Here is a 19107-nt window from a genome sequence, read left to right as displayed (position 1 = left end):
TCTGAGTTCTGCACAGAAATTATTTCGCTAATGTAACAGCGTTTTAAAGGCTATTTTGATTTAATTTTACTAGAAAAAATAAAATAGTAGAGTTTATCCTAAAAAGAGGAGATATATGAAAAAATACTCGATTCCGCTATCTTGTGATTTGGGGGGTAGGGGTAATTTTACGCGAAAATGAAATCGGTGACCCCTTAATTTTATTCCTTCAATCGACAGAAAATAAGGTTTTCATGATTATGTTAGTTTTTTGTCAAATTGTATCGTTTGGGTTTTACATGTAACAAAATTAAAGCAAACTTTTTATTCAAAACTAAACGTCATATTTGTTGCTCTGACGTCACTTTGACGTAAATATCGACTTCATCATTAAAATGATCTCCGCAAATTATACACCATTTTAAAGACATTTTTAAATGAAAATATGATGAGTAAAAAGCAAATCGATACTTTTTGACTGAACAAAACTATTAACGAAAACAGTCTGACGGACGTAAAATTATGGTTCATCAAAAAATGGACGTCAATGGTCGTGTTTGAAGGTTTGCAGAGAAAAAAGTAAGAGAAATTTCAAAAATGTAAAATACGCATTACATGAGGTATATGCTGAATTTTATATTAAACAAAATTTCGAAACGGAACCCAAGAACTTCAAATTAGGCGCATTCCACCTTAATACTTCCCTACAGCTGTAATATGATTAAAAAAAAACAACAACAACAACGAAGCAAACAAGACGTAGTATTATGTATAAGGGTAACAATCGCCTGTTACTAAAAATACAAAATGTAACAAAAAATCAAACCAGCAACTATTAACAATCACAAAGTTTATTATGAAATGTAACAAGTCAAATTCCTTGAAAATGTTAACTATCCGAAAGAAAGTCCTACAAATATTCGGCGGCAATTTCGGCCCTTGCACAACACTTTAGAAATAGAAATAATAAACATGCATTAGCAGCACGGGAAATGTCATGTTTACACATAATTTTTCTGCTTAAAATGCTACTACTAGTATAAGCCCGGATCAAGTGAAAAAGAGTGGTGTTTAAGCAAACATAAAAGTATTTTTTAATCTAGATAAATGTAAAACTCATTATAATCAAATTCAACTAAATATATCATCAAAGCTTTACAAAAACATGTACCTTTTCCATAAAGTAACATTAAAATTGAATATGAACAGTCACATTTAAGCAACATAACAGTTTTCACTCTTCGTAAAATATGTTAGAGATTCATTTAAGGAATAAGAAAGACCCATTTTATAGAGTGGAATCCTGTTAGAAACGTATGTTTTATTGATTTTTATCAAAAACTTTATAATACCCCCTTTAAATATGGAAGTATTTAAAAAGCTGACTAATCCTTTGTATTTCACAATAATGTCATTAGTTTTACATTGGTATTTGATAGAGAGGTCAACAATCTGAACCAAAGGCAACTTTTGAAACTGCATGTAGCTTCTGAATTCAGGTTTTGTACTGATTTTACCTCTGAGGCAAAGTATGTTTGTCAAATTTGTACTTATGCTAGAATAACATTTTTGGTTAGGCAGCCAAAATAGGAAAATCAAAAGTTAAAAGTACCTCCTATTGAAATTTAACTTGTGTTAAGTAGAGACGTACCCTCAGCCCTCTTTACACAAGGGAAACAATCTGTTTATATAGTCACATTGTTGAATGAACACCGTTTGTCAGTCCTAATCCTGTCCATGTTATATCTGTGCAATGGAAAAGTAACCTATCTATGTTAAATGCTATGCAGGATAACACAGTCATGCATAAAAAATCGTCTGTTTGTTGACATATTTCAGCACAGAAATTGTAACACTTTCCCCAGGTCATTAATTTATTTGATCTTTTAATAGTTTTCTTTTCAAAGCTTAATCCTTGTAGTAATCATGTATACATTTTACCTGCATAGAGGTAAAAAGTGCATAGTCTGCATGAGGTACTAGGTCAATAGTCACCCAAGCTTACCATACAGTCTTAGCACAGTTGACTCCATTTTAAAATTTCCAAATAATTTACCAGGGATCAATTTTTTTTCTTCAGGAAATGATAATTTAATACATTTGTCAGTCAATGTACTTTGACGCAGTTAAAACACATATATCTAAATAGGTAGTACCTACATGTATTTTTAGTTCCACTGCTATGTTATGCGCTGAGTGAACATAACTAATTGTAAATGGTCAGATGCTGAACCAAACAAAAATCCGTTTATTGAAAATATTCTGAAAAAGACATCTTTGAATGCAATTTCCGTTAATTACATTTGACAGAGAAATGTTGTGCATTATCACACTATGATATGCATAATGAATATTTAGACTAGTGTACTAGCGATACCCTCCATTTCCTCTGGCATACTGGATGTGCCTGAGTCAGTTAGACTGGCAGTTTCTGCAAATGATTTTAAGGAACGTGGGCAACCAAAAGCATCTAGAATTGCACATATTGGCGTCACAAATACCGTCCCATTTGAAAACCCACCAGTCACAATACCGATGGCTGTAGAATCATTCGCGTAATCCTGAATCATAAGAAGCGCCCCAGAATCCCCTTCGGTTGCGAAGGGTGTACGACCAGCAGGTAAAATTTCCAACTGATTACGCAGTTTATACACACATGTATCTTCTTCCACTTCGGTTTTTCGGATTGAACCACCGTGTAAACCAAGGCAACCTCTTGTGCAGCCCGTGCTTATTCCAAACTTGTACACAATTAAGTGTTTGTGTTTATGACATACATCGCACACGTTTCCGGAGTTGAACAGCAGTGGATGGCTTTCATCAAAGCCTTAAGAGAAATAACATATACTTTACGTTAAAACATAGTAATGATCGAAAACTATACCAGATGCCCTCACCGTTTCAGTTTTCAATCAATGTATTTCTATGGGGTGAATTTAGGTAATATGGATCAATAAAAAATGCTAAGTACATGTAGCATGGGAAAAAATGGAATTGTTTTCTAACAAATAAGGTCAACCGATTTAGTTCTGACCTCCAGGCGCTTTCAGAAATGTTACTGTGTGTATAATATTAGGATATTTAAAATTAGATTGTTGGTTGGTTGTTGGTTGTTTTGGGTTTAACAACAGTATTTCAGTTATGTAACGGCGGGCAGTTAACCTAACCAGTGTTCCTGGATTCTGTACCAGTACAAGCCTAGTAACTGCCATCTTTTCAACTTCACGATACAAATTAAATAAGGCAATATGGAAGCCTAGCCAGAGTTATTAAGGTAACAGTTGGTAGTTTCCAGCCTTTGGGGTCAAAATCCTAAAATAAAGGTAAGTGTCTTTTATCAAATCGTCATGGAGAAAATACGCTTCGCCCAGTTCTCGAACTCGCGACCCCGCGATCCGTAGATCTGCGCTCTCCCGACTGAGCTAAGCGGCAGGGCTAAAATAATATGTTCTAAACGGCACATATAAAACGAAACACAACAAGCTAATTCAGTGAAATTATATCCCCGCGATATAGATAGTTTTGTGCATGAAGGAAACAACTTTTGAAAGGTATTTAATATAAAGATATATTTGTGAATTTCAAAACAATTAAAGGAATAGAAATCTGCAGTTACTTAAGAGATCCTGATGGACAATGTACATGCAAACCGCCCTAGAGTGTTACATTAAATGAAGATCTACCAATGGATTACAATATCTTTGTTAAAAGGGAATTAGTGGATTGTAAAATAATCAAAGGACTAAAAATCTGAAATTACCGATATGATCTTAACGAAAGTAACGCATGCATCACCGCCCTGTAGTGATCTACATTTGTAGACCAAATGCTAACTGAATTATAGGCATTTAACGATTTTGGACGGACGGATAGACGCACGCACGGACCCACGCACGGAAGCACATCCGTACGCACGGGCGGACGGTCGAACAGCCAGACGGGCCAGTTCAAATCTATATCCATCCCCTTTCAGCTGGGGACAAAGAATCAACTGAATGAATGTTATTGAACTTTGTCTCGTTTGATATTTTTTGAAGCCAATGTGAAATGCCGCCAAACATATTCCTCAAATCATTATAAGGTTTTCCCGAAGATTAATTCTTTATCAATTCCAATATAATTGTTTAATTTTTAACTTCAATTTTTGTTCATTTTCTGTAAGATTGAAAACATAAATAGTACTTTTGTCGAGTAGTCAGGGATATACATCTACATTTAGCGTCACCTCAATATATTCTAATAAGTGCATCTGATCTTGTTGTTTTATCAAAAGGATTATTTTGTTTGTAGGATATAGGAACCAATGCATAATGGTGGTGGGTCAGCTTTGAGATATGTAATGAAGTGAAATAGTAATGATAAGAGAGGCTATAAGAGAGACTACAGGGACCATTCGCAATATACACTGTACATAGTAGTAATATCAATGCTGCATTAACTAGCATCCATGGAAAATTTATGTTTTAATATTGAATAAATAATTTCTATATAAATGTCCCAGTTAACATTTTATACTCAGCAATCTCTCTTTTAATTTGAATACTAAAGGTGGAGTACGACCTTTATTTTTTTTTTAAATAGATCTATGAAAAATGGACGGAGAAAAATTGAGAATATTTCTAATTTATTCCCGTTTTCCGTTTTGCTCTTATTTAAGCCACATTTGTTTGGTACGCTGTCAAACTTGGCCACTAACGGCACTTTTAGGGCGTCATTTCTTGGCGTCATTTTCACAGTTTCTCCGAGGTTTTCAGCATATCCCTGTTTTAGTTGGAAGCGGACACGAATGAAAAATAATATATTTTTTAAAAGATAAAATATTTTCTTTCCTGTGATATAAATTTCGTGCATGATCTATGACGTACGTTAAGATTATGACGTATTAAAGCGCCAGACTTACATAAATCGGAACGTAGAGTTAAAAATTTTGCTGGAAAATTGTCCGTTTTTCGATTATAACATTTTTTCAAGTCGATGAATTTTGTTTAAATTTCAATAAAAAATGCGCAATTTACTTGCGCTTGATTAACAAAAAAATGTATGTCACCGATTTCGTTTTTTCAGTACGACCAATTTTGTTTCCCCACCCCCGAGCTAAAACGCGACGTTATTTCTTGTTATTTTAAAAGTTACGCTGGAGGTTTCGGACGGAAAATTTGTACTATGGAGCTTAATGTCTACATTATTTCGTAAAATTATACGTTTAATGACAGCATATACTGAAATATAAGAAAATAACACTTAGGCCTATAATGCGAATTATAACATAAAAAGAATCCCGGCTAGTTCTGAGCCGTGAACTTTCGGTTTCTATTTCAATTATAATAAACTTAATTAGCATTCGAGTTAGTCGCGAACGAGAAGAAGAAGAAGAAGAAGCATTCGAGTTTAATGTGTGATTATGATTGAATTACTCCTGTTAGAAAGCGCATCATAAGAAAAAAAGTCTTTTTCAACTTCGATTAGAATGTGGGATTTACGGTGTTCCGTTAGGGCCAGTGCCTACTCCCTGTGAACGGGGAGCACGAAGGTACAACGGTACGATGGAAAGCGCGAAAGTACCATGGCGATAACACGTCAGTACGATGGTGACAGTCTGTTATACTGTTACTCTTCGCCATCAAACTGTCACCATCGTAGTATTACCATCCTAGTGTTGCGGTTTACCATCGCACTGCCGCGTTTCGCCATCGCACTGTAGCGAGTGTATTTTTTATGATCTTAAACTGACAACAAATATTTTTAACGTTTCATGGCTTGCAATATAAGAGCTGATTTAAAAGCATTTTCTCACAAACAATTAATCACAATTACATGTATTATTATTTATTTTCCAGCAGAGAGGTTAATTTTGAATACAACATTCGGTCGGGTGATATTCGTTTGAACAACACCTACCGGCTGATATTTATGTTTTATACCTCATGAAAACAATGTAAGATAGGAATAGACCAACGGAAACTATTCTTGAACAGTACATTTCAAACAATACTAAGGTATATAAACAGAGAAGAGAGGGTGAAGCGCGAGAGTGTGATGGCAAAGCTCGACAGTCCGGTGGTGACACTACGATTGTGTAGCGCGACAGTGCGATGGCGAAGCGCGACAGTTCGATGGTGACACTGCGATGGTGAAGCGCGACAGTGTGATGTTGACGTGTGAAGTACAATGGTGGCACTGCTATGGAGAAGCGTGACAGAGCGATGGCGAAGCGTGACAGTACGATGGTGAAGCGCGAAAGTGCGATGGCGAAGCGCCACAGTGCAATGGTGACACTACAATGGTTAATCGTGACAGTGCGATGGTGACACTATAATGGTTAAGCGTGACAGTGCGCTGGTGACACTTCGATGGTGAAGCGCGATTGTGTGATGGCGAAACACGACAGTAAAATGATGAAGCACGACAGTACGATGGCGAAGCGCGGCAGTTCGGCGGACTGTCACTGCAGCGCTTCGCCATCGCACTCTCATGCTTCGCCGTAATTTTTTTGTGGTTTATTGTTTGATAAGACTTTTTTCCATTACATATCAGCTGAGCTGCAAATTTCTAAACTGAGTAACTGAGTGCCAGTCGCCATTCTCTGCGACATTATTTGTGAACTTAAACGCATCTTCTACTTTATCTGAATACTTAAGTGTTGCTTTTCGACCAACCCTTGCCGCTTGATACACTTTTAAGAGTGCATACGCATCTTCGACATCACTGTGGGCATAATATGTCTCCTGCAAGAACTCAGAGTACAATGACGTAGGTTTACACTGTTTAATATCCTAAAGTTTTCTTTCTAATATGTAATGGAAGAAACGTCATATCAACTCAGCAATCGAGCTCGAGTTACAAACAGAAAATCAGTGATAAAAAGTATAGAGTATTTGTTTAAACTAAAAATGAATGAGCAGACAAACTCAGTTAAGAACAAAAAATTCAACTTGTTGATAATTCTTTACTTTTCGTACATATAGCAACAATAATATCTAAGGCGCACAGTTATAATATTTTACATTGATAGCGTCGATGTATGTACAGTCTCGTTGTGCTTTAGATAATTTTGAAACGGTAACATGCATGAGTCCATTATAATCAGACATTCACATCGAATACAAATAATAAAAATGATAAAAGATTTTATGATGCGCTTTTTGATAGAAGTAATTCAATTATAATCACGTATTAAAATCGAATGCTAATAAAGTTTAATTGAAGCGGGGTGGGTTGGGGGGGGGGGGCAGTGCGGGGGTGGGGGGGGGGGGGGGTAACTTGACCGATTATGGTAATTATTTTAGCAATTTTTTTGACAGCGAGTCAAGTTTAGCTGATTTTCAAAATGTGTGCCCTCCCCACCCCCCAATTTGAAACTGTTTCCTACGGTCCTGAGTAAAAATCAAAAGTTCGCAGCTCAAAACTAACCGGGACTTCTTTTTTTCTATTATAATTCGATTTATATGTGTTATTTTGTTATATTTCAGTATATGCTTTCATTGAACGTATATTTTTACGATAAAATGTCGACAATAAGTTCCATAGCGAAAGTTTTCCGAAATCATCCGAAACCTTCAGCGTAACTTTAAAAATACCACCAAATAGCGTCGCGTTTTAGCTCGGGGGTGGGGAAACAAAATCGGTCGTACTGTAAAAATGAAATCGGTGACATACACTTTTTTGTTAATCAAACGCAAGTGCGCTTGAAATTCGCATTTTTGATTGAAATATAAACAAAATTCCTCGACTTGAATTAATGTTATACTCGAAAAACGGACAATTTTCCAGAAAAACTCTACGTTACGCTTTATGTAAGCCTGACGCTTTAATACGTCATAATCTTAACGTACGTCATAGTTCATTCACGAAATTTATATCACAGGAAAGGAAATTTTTAAATCTTTTAAAAATATATTAATTTCATTTGTGTCCGCTTCCAACTAAAACAGGGATATGCTGAAATCCATGGAGAAACTGTGAAAATGCCGCCAAGAAATGACGCCCAAAAAGTGCCGTTAGTGGCCAAGTTTGACAGCGTACCAAACAAATGTGGCTCAAGGATAACATGGTGTAATAGCGATATTTCATATCTTGTAACTGGATGGTAATATTTAAATGAAATTTGGTCACTTTAAAGACATTCAAAACTAAAAAAATTTCACCAAGAGATTTTTCAATTTTTTTCATTTTCTTTTGGGGAGATAATCGGTATTGAAGTTAACATTGATGTCTATGGGAAATATATGATTCTTTGATTATGAGAATCTGAACTTGAGTTTCGAGAACATTTTGCGGTAGAAGGCTGCATTATATGATTCTGATACAAATATCAAAAAGAAATCCGAAATTCCCCGTAGGGAAAAGTAGAAAATCATTTTTTTCTAGTTTGCAGGGGAGATAACTCATGAAAAACTAAAACTATCAGGGGAGGTAATCTAAAGGAAATTTTTGAGAACTTCTGTTACTATATAACTTGTCAATATGCACCTTATTTCTATCGTTTGACATTTTTAAAGCTTTTGGTGAAATTGAGGCCTATTACACCATTTTATCCTTAAATTAGAGCCAAACAGAAAACGGGAATAAACCGGAAATATTCTCAATTTTTCTCCGTTTATTTTTCATATATCTGTCTGAAAAAAATTAAAGGTCGCACTCCACCTTAAGAAAGGGGGTTATTTTATTTTAACCACCCAAAATTGTTTACTTCGATTTTGATTGAATTTGTGCCCTTTCTCAATAGCATCGTGTTTTCTTTTACCCTACCGCGTCTCAGTAGGTAACACTAAGCATTCTATCGAAATCGGCATGTTCATATCGCGTGCTAGGTGAAAATGGCGGCGTAAGAATTTTATGTCTCGAAAAGGGAAAATGAAAGAAGCGAAATGGAGTAAATTCAGCGGGTTGTATTTAACGAACTGTAGTTTTCTTATATAAAATTTAACATCCCTTTCTTTTTGTTTTTCTAAAGTAGCGATATAAATGTAGTTCTTTATGAGAAGACACGGCTCTGAAAATCTGATATGCTAAATATATATTTAAAGTTTAAACAAAAATAAAGGACAGTCGATTTTAGAGGTGTTCAGCCTAAAACCACTTAGTCTGTAGCATACTGGTAAGGTTCTCTCTCAAGCTTGTTCAAATAGTTCCGTTTGATGTCTTTTAGGGGCTGCTATAGCTAAAACTAGTAAACATTTTACATGACTTCTTGTCATGAACAATTTTTATATTTATATAGCTTTAAGAATAATTTGATATTGTCATAACAATCACTCTTATACTTAGTTATAAAGTTTCTTCAAAAATTTGAATTAGTTCTTGAAATATTGCATACGTTAAAGTATATAAAAATAAAAAAGAAGCAATGCGTTTATTTGTAAGTTGCATTTAATTGTTCTTTCGAAATGTATGAAAAATTCATTTTATCAATAAACGTGCTATTTAATATATTTTAAATTTTAAAGAAGCTTTACCTGCATCAGCATAATTGTTAGCATCTGGAAAATCACCTCTCATAGGTGGTCTTCGAAATATCTGAATCAATGCAGCCTCCACACCAGGAGATGAGTCATCTCCTTCCCTGTATACAACCGATATAAGTTGGCCGAATGAAAACTTATCACTTATTACGCCACATGGTTGGTAAACTTGCCTTTGTAAATGCCTCATGTCAAAACTACCGTCCTCATTTTGAATTCGTCTTATTTCGGCAGCATTCAAGACAAAATGTGAACTAGTTATACAGCATAACCCGAATTGTTTGTGATCTAGAAAACATCCTAGAGTTCCACCAAGAACCCCGGTTGGTGTTCTAATGTTTGCATGGATAGCAGTACCCATTTTCAAATTGTTGTGGTAATCATGTGGTCCCCCATGAAACAGTGACAATTTTTCTTCGGTGACATCAGTTTGAAATCCACATATCTGCTTCGGAAATGGATCTTCTGTTATTGGTGTCAAACCTTTTACGTGCACGTATATAGTAATGCATGGTATATCAATAATTTTGTGGTTGGGTGTCCCGAAACCAGTTGACTTTTTTGTGTTAGGACATATAGCGTTGATATTGTTGTGTTTTTCCATAAGATAATTTGCATTGTTCGTAACACAGCTACTAAGTTTGTCAAGGATACTTTCTGTTATTTCGCCGTTTTTCCCTTGTGATACATCGGACAATCGACTTTCCAATATTTCCTTACTCTCCATACTAGTTTCCTGTTTTTGCCGTTTACAAATAGTGTAAGCACGACTTATTTCTTCGGGAATGGATGCAGCACATTCGGTTATAACAACGAATACTATATGTATTTTGCCACTCTTTTCAAGCTCATTAGTATCATATGAAGTCCAGACATTAAATATATTACTAGACAGCGATTTGATATGTTTGCATGTAAAAGTGAGAATATTTGAGAACGTTTGCGATCGTCTTCCAAATTTATAACAGGCAAGATCCAGATCATCCTTATTTGGTAATATTCCTCGTTCAATTAAGGAACTTATTCCTGTTTCATCTTGTTCTTTGATGAATGTTTGCCACTTACTTATTCCTATAATGTTAAAAGTAAAGGTAAACACAGATTCTCAATATTTGGTATTATCTCGTTGATCATATTGGTAGTGTATTTACTTATAAATAAATAAGAAACATACTGCACTCGAATATGTCAAAAATTAAAATTTTGTTATTGTAAACTTTACAAAAGAACGCGTTACCTGTCTTGAATCGAATATATAGACACTGAAAATGTTGGGGTCATTAGTATTAAAGCGACTAACCCACAAATTGTGATTTTTGAAATAATTTATCACCGAAAGGCACCGAAAGGCAAAATGCCACCACTGTTTCATATATTTATTTGAAACATAATGGTTGATCAGTTTATAGTTTCCAAAATTACAGGAACATTCGAGTTTTTCTCATGAACTTTTATAAACCGTGTCAACGCTTTATGTTTTGTAAACATTGATAAATATAGAACGAGACGCGACAGTATTTTTAGAAATCATCACGTGGGTAGCTAACCAAAACAGCGCATGCAGTTTGAGGGTTCAGTTTATAGACTCGTCTACCGATTCGGGAAATTAGCATGATTTACTTTGCCTTATATAGGTAATAACTATCGTACTGAATAACATTACCTAAACAACGGACCGTTCCATTATTAAAAGTACTAAAAAACATCGCTGAAATCAAAACCGAACTAAAGGTAGCGCACAGAATTATGGAGTTTAAAAGTGAAAACAAAACAATAACGCAAAATTAAGTCAATACACTAAGTTTAGTCAGTGATTCCTCGTTGGCCGAGCGGTTACGGTGTTCGTATTATACCCTTTCGTCGGGAGTTCGATCCAGTTTGCATTACATACTTTGTGTAAGTTTTTTTTTTCTTATTTTCATACAAAATTGGTAGTATCTTTAAATCAATTGATCCTAAATATATGGCCGGGCAATGCTTTTATTAAAGTGAAGTGTAAGAATGTTATAAAACCGCCTCGATAGCCTAGTGGTAGAGCGTCCGCTTCGAGTGCGGGAGGTCGTGGGTTCGATCCCCGGCCGCGTCATACCAAAGACGTGAAAAACGGTACCAGTAGCTCCCTTGCTTGGCGCTCAGCATTAAAAAGGGAAACTGGCCTCTTCTCTCATATCCTCGTGGCGATGTAAAAAGATCCTTTGGAAGCAAAGAATGCAACCAAGAAGAATAATAGCAGACTCGGTTTGATTGGGTCTGTTCATGAGAGGTAATGAAATGTGCAACACCTCTCATGCCCCCTAGCACCGGCTTAAGAGGAACTCTATTACACATATGTTGAATGGACTCCATGATCCCAATGGACCTGAAAATATAACAACACTGAATCCATTTATAAAACTTATAAAAATACCACAGGAAATCTTAAAACACATTAGATCATATTAAAGGTAGAGTTATTTAACATGTTTAAACCTGTCAGTTGTGACATATATAATTTTAGTGAACATGTAAGAACTAGATTTGCTAACTCGTTTTGTCTCCATTGAATCGTATTGAAGAAAATGAAATTATATAAGTTTTAAAGACAAACTTTAGCGGGTCTGGGAATCGAACTCACGTCGAAAAAGTATAAAACGAATACCATAACCGCTCGGCCAACGAGAAATGACTGACTGCATCGTAAACGCACTAAGTGTACTGACTTCAGTTTATGTTATTGTTTTGTTTGTTTATATTTCAAAACGTCATAATATTGTGCGAAATCTATACGTGTGCGCTCTATTGATAAGGTTATTTTCTCTCACTGTCACGTGATGTTTGCTAGGTGCTCGCTGACGGGAATTCCGGTTTTTTATAGACCGGGAAACCCTTATCAAAAATTGTAGACGAATGTTTTATCTTAAATTTATTAGGGAAACAACAATTTGCAACAAAATTTTATAAAAAATACATTGTTAGAACATCGAATATGCAGCATTTAGGTGAATATAGCAAAACTTGGATATTTCTAAATCTGACACCACGATGTGTGGGTTAGTCGCTTTAAATCTATAAGAAAATTTCTTGGGCGCATAGGTAAAGGTAAACATGATAGGAACGCTACATGATAAAACATGTATTATGTCGTATATATACGAAATATTTCACTGTCAGATGGTAGTAAACTATGGTCCTTATGACAATATATCATATTGACTTATGTGCAGACCCGTAAATACGTTTTGATCCACGTACACATATTTCCACTTGGAGTGCTGTATGGGCGGCTGTGTTCTTTGCACGTGGCTGTTCCTGTAAGACTTTTGTCCTTGTTTTTTTTTGATCCCCGAGCGAACTTACTCAAGTATTATTCAACCGTAACGTCGTCGTAAAATATGACATTACAAGGATGTGAAACCATACAAAAGGCAATAACACTGGTCAAATAACAATTCTGAATTTGACAATTCTATTCACAATTAGTTTACCAGTTGCTAGATTACTAGCTTATAACTATACCTAAAATTCTTTATGTAATGTTTTACAATCAGAGCGTTGACTTGTAACAGCCTAAAGATCAAACACTAAGATGAAGTTCATCGGTAAATACGAATGGTTTCCGTGGTTAGACTCGAATACGGAAGAGAATTAGTGCTAGGACTCGAAATTTCAAGTTACTAAGTCGAAATTTAGACTTAGTAACCTTTTGAATATTTAACTCAAAATTTCGAGATATTAAGTCGAATTTACGATACAGTCTTTGCCTGTCTATCCGAAAAATCTAAACGTAATTCCGTCTGTCAAAAGTCATATTGTCGCCTTACTTTAATAGTGCTGTATACATGTATCAATGTTTGAAAAAATGAGTGTTAGGTACTCATCTTGCTTGATCTACTTTTGTAATTTGTTTCAATGTGGAACTAACCTATACAGTTTTTAGACACCTTAAGGCATCGCCACAGTCACAACTCAGTATCAGTTCATATTTTCAGAGTATTTTTCTCTTGAAAATTGCACTAAAGCCTTAACAGCTGGTCAAATTATCATCAACATAAGAAGCATATGATGATTTAGAGTACACATGCCATTTGTAAAATGTTAGAGTCTCGTTTAGACCGAAAGTTTACCCCAAAATATTGAAATTTTATGTGCAGTCAAACTCCAATATAAAAAATATTACAAAGACAAAATTTAGTTAATTTCGTAGTACAATATGTATACTGCAAACTCTTATGGATTTTTGTCGAAATTGTTCCTGGTTATTGCATTAGACACAAAAAGACAACCCCATGTAAATTTTAATTGTACATGCATTACTAACCACAGGTAGCCAGGTAAACCTATACATAATCCTATAATATCACCTGTTTATATACATGTAAATTATGTGTGAACAGATAACACAAATTGGATAAATTGATGGTGTTGGGATTTTTGTGTATAATTCAGTAATCGGGTAAAATTTCAAAATAATTTCTGAAGATTTTATTCTTCACAGTCTGCTTTACAATTGGCTGTAATTATCTTTGAAATGTATTGAATATATATTGAGTTTGACTGCACGTAAAATTGCAAAATTTTGTCATAGAAAAATATCGAATATCGAATAAAGGCATAATACAGGTAGTGAAATGCACATCCTTTTACTTGCATATGTTCACATAGATATTTAAAACATAATTATGACAAATTTATTGACTTTATTGTTACTACTTAATCATCTTTTATTTTTATGAAAATTTGCATGTAAAATTTTGAGTCAAATGGCCGCCACTGTAGGCGATGCCTTAATTGTGTTGTAGGTACAAAATGCGAAACTGATTTCAATTCATTATCGTTCTACCTTTTGAACTAACCATGTGTAAAGGATATAGTCACGTGATACTTTCTTGGCAATATGGCCGTCAATTTGTATAGAACAGAAACAATTTAAAAAATTTATTGTTTAACAGCTTAATATTATGGCGTTAATTGATGAAGGAATTAGCTAAAATATACACTTTAGGCCAACAATATATTTTTTTTTCGGATACTAAACAGTGACCTACTTTTTCCTCTCACATGAAAATCTTTCTGATAATACTGGTATAATACAGCTATATTACAAGATGACAGGATGGCAATGTAGGCCCTCCCTGAATAAATGTATTTTCAAAACATCATGTGCAAACTTATACAGTCAATCTCTTTTCAGTATAGTTTTAAAAATATTGATAAATACAAATCTTACACTATAGAAACAAAATGTGGTCTAAACTCAACTTTATTCACCAAGTACTGTATATTCTACTATATTTATTCAGTAAAATGTTTAGATATTAAACACATTGTCTTGGCCTAATATATGTCACTATCAATTTGTAACTTGATATTAGTATGTCTCAACGTTTTCATGCAAATCAAGTATAATTACTACCTGGAAATAACAACTGAATACAGTTAATCTGTGGCCCGTCTTTAATCACACCACAGGAGCCTGAAATTCTATCCAAAAGCCATGGAAAGTCTGTATATGAAAAAAGACCCCCTTCTACATAATAAAAAAACACAAGGAATGAAACGCATTCACACCCCACCCACCACGAGAAAACAAGAAAATTTCAAAGTAAGCAGTGCGAGTGTTCTCGGATGGCGTAATTATCTAAAGGCAACTAAAATATATGCGGGACTGTGCTTACTGGTCGCTTCACCATATTAACTAACACGGAATCAACGACTTCAACAACATTTCGTTCATCGTCCAAACCATTGCGTGACGTCACACCTTCATGTATATTTCTGCGCCGGAGAGAATACAAAATAATTTCAAGAACCAGGTAAAAAATATCTGTATATATCATGTTTTATTAGTAATATTTCTTTCAATAAATATTACATCTTTGAATCTCTTTAACTATTAAATAATAAAAGAATTAGGCATATCATGTTGGAAAAAACCCATTATGGGAACTAACTCTAGCATTGACAAAAAGGGGAAGTAACTCAACCATTGACGGAAGCAGCGCATAACAGAAAAAAAGAATATCCTGGCTGCTCAGCTACGCTTGGTGATACGGAATGAGTTTTCTGATATCAAATATTAATTGTGTTGTAAATGACAAATGACATTGTTCACACGATGCTATTCTGTTCTGTTCTAAATTGTGTACGGATCGGACCGGATTGTGGCATTTACACAAAAGCATTATTAACCCCGGTGCAGAAATATAAATGAAGGTGTGACGTCACGCAATGGTTTGGACGATGAACGAAATGTTGTTGAAATCGTTGATTTCGTGTTAGTTAATATGGTGAAGCGACCAGTAAGCACAGTCCCGCATATATTTTAGTTGCCTTTAGATAATTACGACACCCGAGAACACTCGCACTGCTTGCTTTGAAATTTTTTTGTTTTCTCGTGGTGGGTGGGATGTGAATGCGTTTCATTCCTGGTGTTTTTATTTTATAGAAGGGGGTCTTTTTCGTATACAGACTTTCCATGGCTTTTGGATAGAATTTCAGGCTCCTGTGATCACACACATTTTTATCCTATGAATATAATCTTTACAAACCTTTATCATCAGAAAAATTGGTGTGATTAAATGGATTTCAACTGAAATTTAGGGGCCTCTGTGACCGAGTGGTTAAGGTCGCTGACTTCAAATCACTTGCCCCTCATCTATGTGAGTTCGAGCCTCGCTCGGGGCGTTGAATGCTTCATGTGAGGAAGCCATCCAGCTGGCTTACGGAAGGTCGTTGGTTCTACACTGGTGCCCACTCGTGATGAAATAATGCACGTAGGGGCACCTGGGGTCTTCCTCCACCATCAAAGCTGGAAAGTCGCTGTTGTTTAATGTGGTGTGTATATAGATAGTTTAAGTATTGTAAATGTTCCCTATGCTGTTATGTAATTTATTTTGATTAACCCGAGGAAGTTAGACACCGAAATATGGAAAAGTGAATACGATTTATTCTTTATTCTAACACGATCCGATTCATTTTCCTATTAAACAAAGAAGGCTGAAAACAGTGAATTATTATACAGCATTTCACTGTTCTGACGTCACAATTATTACTTCATAGCGTCAAACGGCATAACGGCGCTCTGGAAAAGAAACCGATTGAAAACGGGCAAATATTTAATGAATGCCGTCAAAGATGTACTTTAAAGTCCTTGGTAACGTGTTAGAATCAAAATAATATATCTCATTTAGTGACTTGCTCTTGAATAAAATCATTGTTTGTCGTTCAGATGCGTATTATCATATCACTCGGGCTGCGCCCTCGTGATATAATTCCTTCGCATCTGAACGACAAACAATGATTTACTCAGCCAAATGAGATATATTATTTCTTAAATTGCTCGATACTTCAGTGAAGAATTTTTGTTAGCCCATAATCATTAGAACTAAGTACACTGATTTTTTTTGCTATCCTTGCTATTCATTAGTTTATGCCTTTTTCAAATTTCTGTTTCGTTCAGTGTTGGTAATAGTTGATTTGTTCTTTCATTTTCATCACTTTGATTCAAGTTATTTTGTAAATTCCAGATTGCTTGTTACATTTATGATATGGGTTAACAGTGATACTGAATACATTTAAATTGTAAATTTCAGACAAAATAAATTGAATAATAGTTGTTTAGGAAATATAGTTTATAGAAAAACAACACTTATAGTAATTGTAGTTGTTTACCTCTTTTTTTTTCAATTGAACATCTTTTGAAAGATCTGAAATACTAAATACCATTTAATCATGTGCTTTTCACATGCCGTTTGTTGTTAAATGTATTGATTAAAGCAATGTCCTTAGAATACATAGGTTGTAATACAGTATATTGGTTCTGTCTCTTTAATTTAAACAGCATTCTGTCCCAGCGCTGTTCCTACTGAGCTTAGCCGGAGGGCTTAGATCTTGTTTGAAAATTTTAAGCAATTATTGTATATTGCACAGCTTCATAATATTGTAACTCCAAAAAATGTGATGAAAATAAGCAACATATTGTATAACAACCAAATAATGTTTTACTGTGTGTAGTTTGTTTAAATTACATCACCTAAACTACTGTGAACTTTGTTACTGACAAAATGAGAAAAGATCAGTATTTTAATCCTAGGTCTACGGTTTAGTGGAGAAATATACCCAGACTTCGAACAATCAGCACGGTAATCACTGTGCCTTCTTGTATCGGCGACACGGTATTACGACTGGATCTTACTAGGGAAACTTGCAAAAACTCCGCACATTTCCAAAAGCAAGAAGTGCATGACTTCAAGCGTTTCATTTTGTCACAGTGAGAAGCCGCCGGCGAAACACAATCATGTGATAATGAAAAATAATAATATTTTCAATACCGGTGACCTATGATTTTTATTGCATATTCTTGTTTCTTAGATGATTGTCCTTCATTATCCAAAGTTCGAAGAAATTTTATTATTGGGAAAAATTTCGCCCCGAATTCTAGCATACGTCCCTAAAATGAACGTTTTAACAATGGCACAATGCAGACAGAAAATGTCAAAATCGTTGAAAAAAAGCCAGTGAAATTCAAAAGTTAAAAGTCAAATTTGCGAATGGGCGAATAATGAACAGTGTACTGACTGTCCAAGAGTAAACTAAAGCATAGCTACTGGAAATCCGATGAAGTATCAGACCCTACCATATAACACGTATATGAAACACATACATAAACAGATAGAATGACCCTCATTCCAAGAAAGAGCTAAACACGCTATTAAAATCGAATGGATTGTCACCAAGGTGACATAAATGTATTACAAAGAAGCTTCAGTTGCATGAATCTACGGTTGAAGAGAAGAAGTGTAAAGAATCTGCTGTCTATATCGTTTGTGGAAAAACAGCAAAATTAGGGCCTGTCATATCTACGGTGTTCCGTTTGGACAATCGTGACATTTTATTTAATACTAAACCGCGATGCACGATGGTACGATGACGAAAACGCGATGGCGCGGGGGCACGATGATGAAACAACGATGGTACGATAGTGAAAACGCGATGACACGATGATGAAATCGCGATGGTGCGATGGTGAAATGTCGATGTAATATCGCGTTTTCATCATCGTACCATCGCGTTTTCACCATCGTATCATCATACCATCGCGTTTTCACCATCGTATCATCGCGTTTTCATCATTGTACCATCGCATTTTCACCATCGTACCATCGCGTTATCACCATGTACCATCGCCTACCGGTGGTCATGCGCAGTGGTACAATATATGTGTCAGTAAAATACAGGCTTGATACAATCTCATTTTCACATTGCACTATGTACCTTCTACATCCTAACAAGAATAAGCTGAGTTTGAATAATACCATGTGACTATTACACCAAGCTTTTTTTATTTACTTTCATGCATGCATAAAATACAAAGGACGTGGCCTTTAAGATTTTACAGTTTTAATGAATTGAGCACTGAACATTTTGTAAAACATTTTGCAAAACAGCAGAATCTAAATGGTAAATTTCTTCCCCCAAAATACATTGAGATACATTCATCTATTGTTGACAAAAATACAAGTGTACGGGACTACGCATTTCTAACCGGAAGGCGATGGTACGCTGGTGAAAACGCGATTGTACGATGGTGAAACCACGATGGTACGATGATGATAACGCGATGGCACGATGGTGAAAACGCGAAGGTACGATGGTGAAAACGTTATGGTACGATAGTGAAACCACGATG

At 35.2% G+C, this 19107-nt stretch overlaps 1 protein-coding gene across 1 annotated transcript in view; it reads right to left on the bottom strand.

Moving 5' to 3' along the window:
* Positions 1-2025: 2025 nt before the first annotated feature.
* LOC128552438 (uncharacterized) overlaps positions 2026-19107 on the bottom strand; it is a 32305-nt gene continuing 15223 nt past the window's right edge. Inside the window, exons 2-3 of the mRNA XM_053533477.1 lie at positions 9435-10511; positions 2026-2806 (exon numbers count right to left, since the gene is read on the bottom strand). Of these exons, the coding sequence (XP_053389452.1) occupies positions 2334-2806; positions 9435-10511 (1550 nt within the window). The 3' untranslated portion in view covers positions 2026-2333. The remainder of the gene's footprint in view (positions 2807-9434; positions 10512-19107) is intronic.

The sequence above is a fragment of the Mercenaria mercenaria genome, unplaced genomic scaffold (assembly GCF_021730395.1).
Source record: "Mercenaria mercenaria strain notata unplaced genomic scaffold, MADL_Memer_1 contig_2803, whole genome shotgun sequence".
Classification (NCBI taxonomy): Eukaryota; Metazoa; Mollusca; class Bivalvia; order Venerida; family Veneridae; genus Mercenaria; species Mercenaria mercenaria.
The sequence above is the reverse complement of the archived record's forward strand: the minus strand, read 5'-3'. Positions and strand labels throughout refer to the sequence as shown.